The sequence below is a fragment of the Hyla sarda genome, chromosome 3, assembly GCF_029499605.1.
Source record: "Hyla sarda isolate aHylSar1 chromosome 3, aHylSar1.hap1, whole genome shotgun sequence".
Lineage (NCBI taxonomy): Eukaryota > Metazoa > Chordata > Amphibia > Anura > Hylidae > Hyla > Hyla sarda.
Window position 1 is genome coordinate 331786253 of NC_079191.1, and position 13675 is coordinate 331799927.

The window sequence follows — 13675 nt, forward strand, 5'->3', positions numbered from 1 at the left end:
ATTTTGGAGAATCGATCAACGACCACCCAAATAACAGTGTTGCCACGGGAAGGGGGTAAATCAGTAATAAAATCCATACCAATCAGAGACCAAGGCTGTTCGGGGACAGGCAGAGGATGAAGAAAACCAGCGGGCTTCTGGCGAGGAGTCTTATCCCGGGCACAGATAGTGCAGGCTCGCACAAAGTCCACAACATCCGTCTCCAGAGTCGGCCACCAATAGAAGCGGGAGATGAGTTGCACAGATTTCTTGATACCCGCATGACCTGCGAGATGGGAGGAGTGACCCCATTTGAGGATTCCGAGGCGTTGGCGAGGAGAAACAAAGGTCTTTCCTGGAGGAGTCTGCCTGATGGAGGCAGGAGAAGTGGAGATCAGGCAGTCAGGTGGAATGATGTGTTGCGGAGAGAGTTCAACTTCTGAGGCATCCGAGGAACGAGAGAGAGCATCGGCCCTAATGTTCTTATCGGCAGGACGAAAGTGAATCTCAAAATTAAATCGGGCAAAGAACAGAGACCACCGGGCCTGGCGAGGATTCAGCCGTTGGGCAGACTGGAGGTAGGAGAGGTTCTTGTGGTCGGTGTAGATAATAACAGGAGAACTTGATCCCTCCAGCAGATGCCTCCATTCCTCAAGTGCTAATTTAATGGCTAGAAGCTCTCGATCCCCGATGGAGTAGTTCCTCTCCGCTGGAGAGAAGGTCCTAGAGAAAAAACCACAAGTGACAGCATGCCCGGAAGAATTTTTTTGTAGAAGAACAGCTCCAGCTCCCACTGAGGAGGCATCAACCTCCAATAGGAAGGGTTTGGAAGGGTCAGGTCTGGAGAGGACGGGAGCCGAAGAAAAGGCAGACTTGAGTCGTTTAAAGGCGTCTTCTGCTTGAGGAGGCCAGGACTTGGGATCAGCATTTTTTTTGGTTAAAGCCACGATAGGAGCCACAATGGTAGAAAAATGTGGAATAAATTGCCTGTAATAATTGGCGAACCCCAAAAAGCGTTGGATAGCACGGAGTCCGGAGGGGCGTGGCCAATCTAAGACGGCAGAGAGTTTGTCTGGATCCATCTGTAGTCCCTGGCCAGAGACCAAATATCCTAGAAAAGGAAGAGATTGGCATTCAAACAGACATTTCTCAATTTTGGCATAGAGTTGGTTGTCACGAAGTCTCTGAAGAACCATACGGACATGCTGGCGGTGTTCTTCTAGATTGGCAGAAAAAATTAGGATATCGTCCAGATATACAACAACACAGGAGTATAACAGATCACGAAAAATTTCATTGACAAAGTCTTGGAAGACGGCAGGGGCGTTGCACAGTCCAAAGGGCATGACCAGATACTCAAAGTGTCCATCTCTGGTGTTAAATGCCGTTTTCCACTCGTCCCCCTCTCTGATGCGGATGAGGTTATAGGCGCCTCTTAAGTCCAATTTAGTGAAGATGTGGGCACCTTGGAGGCGATCAAAGAGTTCAGAGATGAGGGGTAAGGGGTAGCGGTTCTTAACCGTGATTTTATTAAGACCGCGGTAGTCAATGCAAGGACGTAGGGAGCCATCTTTTTTGGACACAAAGAAAAATCCGGCTCCGGCAGGAGAGGAGGATTTACGGATAAAGCCCTTTTTTAGATTCTCCTGGACGTATTCGGACATGGCAAGAGTCTCTGGGGCAGAGAGAGGATAAATTCTGCCCCGGGGTGGAGTAGTGCCCGGGAGGAGGTCGATAGGGCAATCATAAGGCCTGTGAGGAGGTAGAGTCTCAGCTTGTTTTTTGCAGAAAACATCCGCGAAGTCCATATAGGCCTTAGGGAGACCGGTTACTGGAGGAACCACAGAGTTACGGCAAGGGTTACTGGGAACCGGTTTTAGACAGTTCTTGGAACAAGAGGACCCCCAACTCTTGATCTCCCCAGTGGACCAATCCAGGGTAGGGGAATGAAGTTGAAGCCAGGGAAGTCCAAGGAGAATTTCCGAGGTGCAATTGGGGAGGACCAAAAGTTCAATCCTCTCATGATGAGATCCGATGCTCATAAGAAGGGGCTCCGTGCGGAAACGTATGGTACAATCCAATCTTTCATTATTTACACAATTGATGTAGAGGGGTCTGGCGAGACTGGTCACCGGGATGTTGAACCTGTTGACGAGAGAGGCCAAAATAAAATTTCCTGCAGATCCTGAGTCCAAGAAGGCCACTGTAGAGAAGGAGAAGGCAGAGGCAGACATCCGCACAGGCACAGTAAGACGTGGAGAAGCAGAGTAGACATCAAGGACTGTTTCACCTTTGTGCGGAGTCAGCGTACGTCTTTCCAGGCGGGGAGGACGGATAGGACAATCTCTTAGGAAGTGTTCGGTACTAGCACAGTACAGGCAGAGGTTCTCCATACGGCGTCGTGTCCTCTCTTGAGGTGTCAGGCGAGACCGGTCGACCTGCATAGCCTCCACGGCGGGAGGCACAGGAACAGATTGCAGGGGACCAGAGGAGAGAGGAGCCGAGGAGGAGAAACGCCTCGTGCGAACAGAGTCCATATCTTGGCGGAGTTCCTGACGCCTTTCGGAAAAACGCATGTCAATGCGAGTGGCTAGGTGAATAAGTTCATGTAGATTAGCAGGAATTTCTCGTGCGGCCAGAACATCTTTAATGTTGCTGGATAGGCCTTTTTTGAAGGTCGCGCAGAGGGCCTCATTATTCCAGGACAATTCTGAAGCAAGAGTACGGAATTGTACGGCATACTCGCCAACGGAAGAATTACCCTGGACCAGGTTCAACAGGGCAGTCTCAGCAGAAGAGGCTCGGGCAGGTTCCTCAAAGACACTTCGGATTTCCGAGAAGAAGGAGTGTACAGAGGCAGTGACGGGGTCGTTGCGGTCCCAGAGCGGTGTGGCCCATGACAGGGCTTTTCCGGACAGAAGACTGACTACGAAAGCCACCTTAGACCTTTCAGTGGGAAACAGGTCCGACATCATCTCCAGATGCAGGGAACATTGGGAAAGAAAGCCACGGCAAAACTTAGAGTCCCCATCAAATTTATCCGGCAAGGATAAGCGTATCCCAGGAGCGGCCACTCGCTGCGGAGGAGGTGCAGGAGCTGGCGGAGGAGATGACTGCTGAAGCTGTGGTAGTAACTGTTGTAGCATATCGGTCAGTTGAGACAGCTGTTGGCCTTGTTGCGCTATCTGTTGTGACTGCTGGGCGACCACCGTGGTGAGGTCAGCGACAACTGGCAGAGGAACTTCAGCGGGATCCATGGCCGGATCTACTGTCACGATGCCGGCTGGCAGGTAGTGGATCCTCTGTGCCAGAGAGGGATTGGCGTGGACCGTGCTAGTGGACCGGTTCTAAGCCACTACTGGTTTTCACCAGAGCCCGCCGCAAAGCGGGATGGTCTTGCTGCGGCGGTAGTGACCAGGTCGTATCCACTAGCAACGGCTCACCTCTCTGGCTGCTGAAGATAGGCGCGGTACAAGGGAGTAGGCAAAAGCAAGGTCGGACGTAGCAGAAGGTCGGGGCAGGCAGCAAGGATCGTAGTCAGGGGCAACGGCAGAAGGTCTGGAAACACAGGCAAGGAACACACAAGGAACGCTTTCACTGGCACTAAGGCAACAAGATCCGGCAAGGGAGTGCAGGGGAAGTGAGGTGATATAGGGAAGTGCACAGGTGAACACACTAATTGGGACCACTGCGCCAATCAGCGGCGCAGTGGCCCTTTAAATCGCAGAGACCCGGCGCGCGCGCGCCCTAGGGAGCGGGGCCGCGCGCGCCGGGACAGAACAGACGGAGAGCGAGTCAGGTAGGGGAGCCGGGGAGCGCATCGCGAGCGGGCGCTACCCGCATCGCGAATCGCATCCCGGCTGGCAGCGGAATCGCAGCGCCCCGGGTCAGAGGACGTGACCGGAGCGCTGCAGCGGGGAGAGTGAAGCGAGCGCTCCGGGGAGGAGCGGGGACCCGGAGCGCTCGGCGTAACAGGTATACTACCCAACAGTAGCCTCTAAGAGCCTTTTTATAGGGAATTTGAGAAAGCTTCTTTATGTCCTTGTGTGGTAAGACCCAGTGTCTAATCAGAACACACCTGTAATCATTTACATATCTGCTTAAGACTGCATGCCACGTTTTGCAGCAATTTGACGTATCTGGATGCATTACTTTTTTTTGTCAACAAGTGTATTTATCTGCAGAATTTGCTTCTGTATCAGAAATGTACTGACTGAACCTGCAGCCTACTTGGTGCTGTTTAAAGAGCAAGAGGCACTAACAAGAATTAAGTTAAAGGGGTTATCCACCATATGGTAATTTTAGTACTTGCCTGCCAGACAGTAATGGACATGCTTAGGAAGGATCTGTGCTTGTCTTGGGGCTAAATGTCTATGTTGTGAGATTACCATAACACTGTGGCTAGCTTTCTGTGAACTGGTATTTCCTGTTTGAATTTCCTTTTCTTTTTTTTTTACTACAAATCCCATAATTCCATTTTCCTCCCTCCCACACATCAGCCACCCCACCCATTGAAACATAAATGAGCTGCATCCATTCAAAAGACCTGTGGTTTTCAATCAGTGTGCCTACAACTATTGCATTAGTTGCAGATTCATCTCTCTCCCACCAAGCGATCCCTCCACCCATTGAAGCAGACAGGCTCCCTGTCATCAGCTGACTAGTGAGTCAGGTTTCGGCCGCATTGCAACCTGGGAAAAATCTGAGAAAACAGTCATTTTGTATGCTGTTAAAAATAAATATTGGGGTGAAAAAATCCCAAAAGAATTATGAGAAAACCGTCACACACTGGTACAGACACTATATTATGAACTACACTAACTTTACAGCCCCTGTAGCATAGTCAAATAAAAAAAAATCCTGGAATACCCCTTTAACATTTTTTTTTTTTTTTAGAAAAAAGGGTTTGCTTTTCTACATTAGCATTGCTATGCTTGTTCCCAGGCTACACCTCAGCTCTTTTCAATTATATTAGCCACAATGCCTGATACAATTAATGGATACGATCAAGAATGGTGCTGTTTCAGAAAAAAAGAAGCAGGCCCTTTTCTAATCCCAGAAAACCTTGGTTAATATTTTCCTTGATGTCATATTACATTTTATTTTACAGAGATCCACAGAGATTAATTGTGCTTTGTTAACAGTATTTTTACCTGAGGTTCATTTCCAGCATTAAATCCCACATCTTCCCTGATGTCTGTAGTACATTTCTGTACTATCTCTTCAGCCTCATCGACAGATGCTAGGCTTGATGTCACAAGAGAACTTCTTCTTGAAGTAGTATTTACAGTTTGTCTAGACCATATAATACAAAACAAATCATATTTGTATCATAGATATTAACAGTAATTATACAAAGCTCATTCACACATTGTGGTGACATTATATAATTTGCTGAATATACATATTAACATTATCTCTCCTTTTTTTTCCTAAACTTAAAATAAAGAGAAACAAGCACCAGGTAGACTGAAATGGAGCAAAATCTGGAAAAAGAGACATAAGTGTTGAAATGTATGTGCAGACTTATGCTTGTATATAGTTTTATTCCTAATGCGCCCCAGTGGTCATTGGAGGCAGGCTCTCATGTCCTGAGAATGAAGAATTTGAATAATCAAGCCAGGCAGGGGATTGAATATAGATGAGGCAGGGGAGCTTGGCAAGCTGTCTCCCTGTCTCCAATGTGAGCTAGGGCGCATTAGGAATCAAACTATTTACAAGCATAACTCTGCACATAACCAACAGATTTCAGTAAGTGACCCATTTTCACAACTATTCACTGCATTATATCTCAGTATACCTACATTTCTGATCAAAAGATATACAGCCGGTATTTATAATTTTAAAATAAATATAAAAAATAAAAATCCTTTAACCCCATAAGGACCCAGCAATTTTTCCTTTTTGCATTTAAATCTTTCCACTTCACATTTTAATAGCCACCCAGGGCTATATGAGGGCTTGTTCTATGCTGGCCCATATTTACTTTGTAATGATAGCATGTCATTTTACCCAAAAATCTATGTGCAAAAATATTTGTGGGGGAAAATTTAAAAAAATCTCACAATTTCGCACTTTTCAATAAAAAAATGACACGTTATGTTTATTCTGCAGGTCCATACGATTACGATACCCAGTTTATATAGGTATTGTTTATTTTATTTTTTTTACTCTTTGTAAGAAAATGAGTATGCCGTTTTGTTAATATTATATTTTAATCACCAAAAAAGAAAAAGAAACCAGCTCTCCCTCACTCTCTGATGTTCATCTGCACGGATGGCCATGAGAATAGTATTTCAAGAAAGCGACTCCAGCTGTATGAATCCAGATAAAAACATCTTCTTTATTGTAAAACTTTTAAAACATAATCCATTCCGTGGTGTTGTTGGTATAGTGCATCATTGTTTGTTTGTCCCGTGTTCAGCTATAAAGCAGCAAGTTTGGCAACAGAGTCCCAGGTGTCGTGTCAATCCTTCTCTCTCAGATATTATGTGTATTCTGCACTGTGGACACTGACAACGTGCCTGCACTCAGAGACACCAAATGGTTTGTGCAGCTGGAGTGGTGCCGACTAACTTTTATAGTGTATAATCCATTGCTGGTGTTGCTGCTATTGCTTTCCTGAAAGTTATAATTTAATAATTTGGACAATTTTGTACACACAGCAATAAGACATATGTTCATTTTTGTTTACAACATTTTATTTGAAAAACGGAAAAAGAGGGTGATTTAAACTTTTATTAGGGAAGGAGCTTATTCACATTTATTACAATTTTTAAAAAACTATTACATACAAGCTTTCGATTGCAAACACTGTTTAAAGGGGTACTCCTGTGGATTTTTTTGAATTTTTTTTTTTTTAAATCAACTGGTGCCAGAAAGTTAAACAGATTTGTAAATTACTTCTATTTAAAAGTCTTCATCCTTCCAGTACTTATCAGCTGCTGTATACTACTGTATACTACTTTTTAAATTTCTTTTCTCTCTGACCACAGTGCTCTTTGCTGACACCTCCGTCTGTGGTAGGAACTGTCCAGAGTACAAGCAAATCCCCATAGCAAACCTCTCCTGCTCTGGACAGTTCCTGACATGGACAGAGGTGTCAGCAGAGAGCACTGTGGTCAGGCAGAAAATAAATTTAAAAAGAAAAGAACTTCCTGTGAAGCATACAGCAGCTGATACTGGAAGGATAAAGGTTTTTAAATAGAAGTCATTTACAAGTCTGTTTAACTTTCTGGCACCAGCTGATATAAAAAAAATTTTTTTCCAACGGAGTACCCCTTTAATACCATGTCATACCACAGCATTGATCATTGTTTTTTGGCCCTCTGCTTATTTATGCTGCTAAAAGCATTAGCTGTCATCACAGCAAACGGTTTGACACTACCACTACAAGATTTTACTCCATTGTACTTACCCTTCAGATGGTACAGAGAGTGGATTCAACCGGATGTTAAGAAATGGTGTGATGATCTCTACAAACTGATCAGGTTTCTTCTCAACAGGTTCTGTGATTAAACATATTTTACAAATGCAGAACAGTTACTATTTAAATGTGTGTGAGTTCACCTTTTTCTTTAGTGAAAAATAGACAGTATAGAGTACAGCCCTGTTTACATCAGCGATAAGAGCTGATTCCGTTATAATGACTGGACTACAGGTCAGTTTTTTTTACTCCGCTAAAATCCTGCCAAACAACGGACATCATATGGAAACCTGATGGACCCAATTCACAGTTAATGGGACCTGTTGGGATCTGTGGGTGTCTGTTGTGGCACACTACGTTATCAGCATTTGTAACGGAGCTACCAAACTTATATGAACGTAGCCTAAAAACCTAAAAAAGAAAAACTATACTGTTAACGGCAAGCACTGGTTTTGTTAATGTACAAAAGAGTAACAATTCTTTTTAGAAAATGGGTAAAAGGAATATGAGTTTACGGTCAGTGCACACTAGCCCAATAAAACATATCAAACCTCAGTTTACCTGCTAATCTTTGCATAAAACTTCTAGTGTTAGTTTACGTCATCTAAAAGTTACATTGCAAGCCAACCCACACAGGAGCTGTCAGGAAACAATTTGTAGACTAACATAAATCATATTCATTATCTTACTCATTGTTAGATTCTAAGAAAAAAAGGTGGTACAGCTTTTAAGCCCAAAAGGCAGGTAATTCAGTTGACTACTGAAAGAACCTTAATTTAGACATTGGAAAATTGCTTTAGGACACAAAACAGATTTATTTTTGCAGTGCATATTTTGGTTTACTGGTCTAAAATGTTCTGACATCATATAAATTTCCCAGATGCACCAAGTGGAAAATGACAAATGGGTACCGTGCAGATAAAATTGGTCCCTTTGTAGTCTCTTATTATGATCAATGACATGTCTTTTGGGTCACGGTAAAGAAATATATTAATGGACTTGCAGTCAATATCTGTTGAAAATTCAGGGACAAAGTAAATGTACTATTCATCTACTGTGGTAATAATTTAATCAAAATGAATAGCCAATCTCCTAAACAGATAATTAAGGTTGAAGTAGAAACCACTGTAAATACCAGTGTTATTTAGGAATAAAGCATTTAGCCTTTCAGATCCTTTTAAACGTTGGATAAAAAGCATTAACAAAAACTTTCTTTTTAAACAAGGAAAAATTAGAAGCAAAAAATGCCTTACCTATCTCGCTCTTTTGTAGTGTTTATTTTATTTTATTTCTTTCCTCTATCACTATTATTGTAAATGACCATAAGCAACACTTTTAAGACATAAAACATGCCAGTACTTTTAAAAGAGTTTTAAAAACCTGCATAGTTTTGTTACATTAGCCCTTCAGAGTGGTGATAAGGTGATTTTTTTAAATGCTCCTACTGCGGTTATTGAGGCCCCTTCATCGTGCACAGCTATTTCTTAATCTCTCCATTTCAGAGGGGTGGGTGCTCTTTGGCAACAGTACTCTTACCTGAACTACTTTTCCCTTACTTTTCTGACAACAGAGGCAACAGAATATGATCAGAAAGGAAAACAAACAGAGAGGATCAAAGCAAGGACGGAGTTACATCACAAAAGGAACCCTGGTCTATGCAGTGAACTTTTGATACTGATGAAAGGAAGGGAGAAGATCTGTGTAGATCCTGAACTTTGTGGGTGGTAAGAGATGAGAGGGTTTACCTTGGTATAGCACTAGCTAAGCCCCTCCCCCTTTTTATGTGTACCATCTTGGTCTCTCTGCTGCTAGTAATGGAATTCCCCATTAAGCAGAGCACAGCAGTTCATAAGGAAGTTAGACACTATGTTTTTTTTAGAGTTAGGGTAAAGAGGGAGTAATTTTTTTTTTTAATCAAATGATTTACAAACATTTACACACAGAAATCAGACTGGCTATCAAGTGGAGGGGAGTTGCTTGAGATGACAGTGACCATTTCAAGGCATGTGAGCTCTCTTGATATTTGTATTTTAACAGTGATTTTACAGCCAAATATTATTTTAAAATTTATAAAATTGCAATATAAAGTATATGCAACATACACATTTTGTGGCATTTTGGTACTTTGTTTAAAAAATGTCTAATTCTGTGTTTTTTTCTATAGACATTTCTATAGGATTAAGTTTTGGTCAGTCGGGGTCCTGGTGCTTAGACCATTGATTACTAAAATTAAGGAGTTCAGCTAAGCCCTGTACCCCTTCATATCAAATCAGCTGGCCTTAAGAGTAGAGTAGAATAGTGTAAAAGTATAATAACTCATAGAAAGTCTATGGGGGAGATTTATCAAAACCTGCCCATAGCAACCAATCAGATAGCTTCTTTAATTTTTAACAAGGCCTCTGAAAAATGAAAGAAGAGATCTGATTGGTTGCTATGGGCAACTCAGCAACATTTTTTCTGGGCAGGTTTTGATAAATCTTCCCCTTTAAGTCCAAACAGTACAAGCTTTGATTTATACTCTCCCTGTTCAATATGTAACCTGAAAAGTTAAAGGTTGTACATTTTTAACCCCTTAATGACCACCAGGACGTACATTATGTCCTGTACATGACCGTGAGCATCGGAGTGGTGCTCGCGTCATATACTGCAGGTCCAGGCTGCTACCCGCCATTAACCCCTCAGATGCCTTGATCAATACAGATCACGGCATCTGAGGCAATGCGCACACTTAAATAGATGATCTGATTGCCCACGGCGCTGCTGCGGGGATCTGATCATCTAAGATGGTCGCCGGACTGGCCGTCACCTGGGGTCTTCTTCTCTGGTCCGAGATGAAGCAGACCAGAGCAGAAGATCGCCGATAACACTAATCAGTGCTATGCCCTATGCATAGCACTGAACAGTATTAGCAAACAAGTGATACATAGTCCCCTATGGGGACATAAAAAGTGTAAAACAAAAAGTAAAAAAATTAAAAAATTAAAAGTAAAAAAAATTTGAACAATCCCCTCCCCAATAAAAATGTAATGTCCAAACTATCAAAATATTATGTTAATTATCCCGTACAGTGAACAGCGTAAACGTTATTTTTTTTTTAGAAAGTTCAAAATGGCTGCTTTTTTTTAAACATTTTATTCCCCAAAAAAATTATAAAAAGTGATTTAAAAGTTTTATATAAGCAATGTCGTATAAAAAAAAAGTACAGATCACGGCACAAAAAATTAGCCCTCATACCACCCCGTATATGAAAAAATTTAAAAGTTGTAGGTGGTCAAAATAGGGCGATTTTAAACATACTGATTTTGTACAAAATGTTTGAGATTTTTTTTAAGCGGTACAATAATAGAAAAGTATGTAAATCATGGGTATCATTTTAATCGAATTGACCCATAGAATAAAGAGAACCCTCCAAAATGTCCTCCCTAAAAAAATTTGTTGTGAGTTCGCCGTATATTTTATGGAAAAATGAGAGGTGTCCTTACAAAGTATAATTGTTCACGCAAACAATAAGCCCTTATATGGGTTTGTAGATGGAAACAGAAAAAAGTTATGGATAGAAGGCGAGGAGGAAAAAATGAAAACACAAAAATAAAAATTGGCCTGGTCCTTAAGGTGAAAATGGTCTTGGTCCTTAAAAAAACATTATTTATTTTTATTCTTGCTTTCTTTTTATTTCTATTTCTTCTTGCTTTTTTTCCCATTCTGGAGGAGAGCCAGGGCCTCGTACAGAAGATCGTGGGTGGGCCCGCGATCTGACATTTATCCCTTATCCTTAGGATACAGTATACATTTTTGTATCCCGGAGTACTCCCTTAAAATAAATTTAAATTCTTAATGGATATGCAAATCATTTAGAAGATTTATCAAAATTGCTGTAAAAGATAAGCAGAGTAGAGCACTGCCATAGAAACCAATAGAATTCCAGCTCTAATTTCTCTAAAGTACAAAAAGCTACTCCTAGACTAGTTGCTATAAGCTCACTTTGTTCCTTAAAGGGGTACTCCGGTGGTCAATGTGTTTTTCCTTGTTGTTTTTGTTGTTGTTGTTCTTGTTGTTGTTTTTGACTTACCCTATTTGTTTTGTTTTCATTTCTATTCTTGTTGTTTAGCGTACTCTATTTCCGTTCTTAGTTGTCTTTTTATCCCCCACTTTGTTTTCCTATCTTTGCTCCTATTTCCTGTTTCTTGCTGTGCTGAAAACTACAAATCCCAGCATGCCACATGCCTTGCTGGTTTGGGGCGGCTCCTTTTTTTTTTGTTTGTTTGTTCCACCCTTTACCCATCCTACTATTTTCCCAGCTCGGCCCCCTTATACACAGCACACTAATATAAATCAGCCTTGGTTGGGATACACTGTCATACACACACAAAAGGGACTACAACTCCCAGCATGTGTCATTCAGGAGTCTTCAGTCTGTGGTATAACACCAGCATGCTGCCTCTGTAGTCTCCTGGGGGTTGTAGTTCACCAAACCTCTGTAGGGCATACACCAGTGTTTCCCAACCAGGGTGCCTCCAGGTGTTGCAAAACTACAACTCCCAGCATGCCCTGACAGCCTTTGGGCATGCTAGGAGTTGAAGTTTTGCAACAGCTGGAGGCACACTGGTTGGGAAACACTGGTGTTACATGATGTGTATGCTGAATAGGCTAGAACAGTGTTTCCCAACCAGTGTGCCTCCAGCTGTTGCAAATCTACAACTCCCAGCATGCCCAAAGTCTGTCAGGGCATGCTGGGAGTTGTAGTTTTGCAACAGCTGGAGGCATACTGGTTGGTAAACACTGGCATACTCAAACACAACAGGGACTACAACTCCCAGCGTGTGTCCTTCAGGAGTCCCCCCTCCCCCTTCACATATAGAGATCATTCCCAGTATGAGATTTATTCCCCTGCAGTCCATACATCCCCAGCCCGTGCACCTTGTCATCCGCCCCTTCAGATAACACACTCATCTTATCTGTGTTCCTTCTCCTGTGCAGACCTGGGTCCTTAGAATACAGAGCGGGGGAGGGGAGGTGAGGAGCTGTGTACTCAGCTGGATGAGATAAGGGGACGTGGCTTATTTCTAATGCAGACAGATAAAAAAAAAAATGCTATGACATCTTGTCCACAACAGACTCAGAACTGTGGACAACAGTAAAAGAAAACCCTCTGAACTACAGAACTTCCTGCCCAACAAACAGGTAAGAAAAACACATACATGCTGCCAAAACATATAACACATATATATTGCAAAAATTACAAAGAAGATGCCATATAGTAAAAAAAATTTACCTCCGGAGTACCCCTTTAAAGGGGTACTCTGGTGGAAACAATTTTTCATATCAACTGAATCCAGAAAGTTAAACTGATTTGTAAGTTACTTATATTAAAAATCTTAATCCTTCCAGTACTTATCAGCTGCTGTATGCTCCAGAGGAAGTTGAGTTATTCTTTTCAGTCTGACCACAGTGCTCTCTGCTGACACAGTTCCTGCCTGCGTCAGGAACTGTCCAGAGTAGGAGCAAATCCCCATAGCAAACATCTCCTGCTCCGGACAGTTCCTGACATGGATAGAGGTGTCAGCAGAGAGAACTGTGGTCAGACTGAAAAGAACAACTCAACTTTCTCTAGTGTATACAGAAGCTGATAAGTACTGGAAGGGTTAAGATTTTTAAATAGAAGTAATTTATAAATCTGTTTAACTTACCCCTTGTGTGATATTACACTGAATTTGGTATATGTGTTATCTTTCTGCCTTTTTGCTAAAAAGCATTAAAGGGGTACTCCGGTGAAAACCTTTTTTCTTTTAAATCAACTGGTGGCAGAAAGTTAAACATATTTGTAAATTACTTCTATTAAAAAATCTTAATCCTTTCTGTACTTATTAGCTGCTGAATACTACGGAGGAAATTTTTTTCTTTTTGGAACACTGATGACATCAAGACCACAGTTCTCTCTGCTGATGTTATTATAATAATAATAACGCTTTATTTATTGTTGTCCTTAGTGGGATTTGAACCGAAGTCCCCAGCACTGCAAGGCAGCAGTGCTAACCACTGAGCCAACATGCTGCCCTTAGCATACATCTGCTATGCATGGTTGCTAAAATGGACAGAGATGTCAGCAGAGAGCACTGTGTCCGTGATGTCATCAGTGTTCCAAAGAGACAGGAGTTTCCTCTGTAGCATTCAGCAGCTAATAAGTACTGGAAGGATTAAGATTTTTTAATAGAAGTAATTTACAAATATGTTTAACTTTCTGCCACCAGTTGATTTAAAAGAAAAAGGGTT

At 42.1% G+C, this 13675-nt stretch overlaps 1 protein-coding gene across 8 annotated transcripts in view; it reads right to left on the reverse strand.

Annotated features, from left to right (window-relative positions):
• The window catches only part of ADGB (androglobin), a 231417-nt gene that overhangs the window by 131989 nt on the left and 85753 nt on the right, over positions 1-13675 (reverse strand). For 6 of the 8 annotated variants that reach the window (XR_008891477.1, XR_008891478.1, XM_056567311.1 and 3 more), the window contains 3 exons: positions 12352-12468; positions 7397-7487; positions 5133-5274 (listed from right to left, as the gene is read on the reverse strand). Coding sequence is in view for 6 of the 8 variants with exons in the window: in XM_056567311.1 (XP_056423286.1) it covers positions 5133-5274; positions 7397-7487; positions 12352-12468 (350 nt within the window). In the remaining 2 variants the exon portion in view is untranslated. The remainder of the gene's footprint in view (positions 1-5132; positions 5275-7396; positions 7488-12351; positions 12469-13675) is intronic. The other 2 variants (XM_056567314.1, XM_056567312.1) reach the window with 1 other exon arrangement.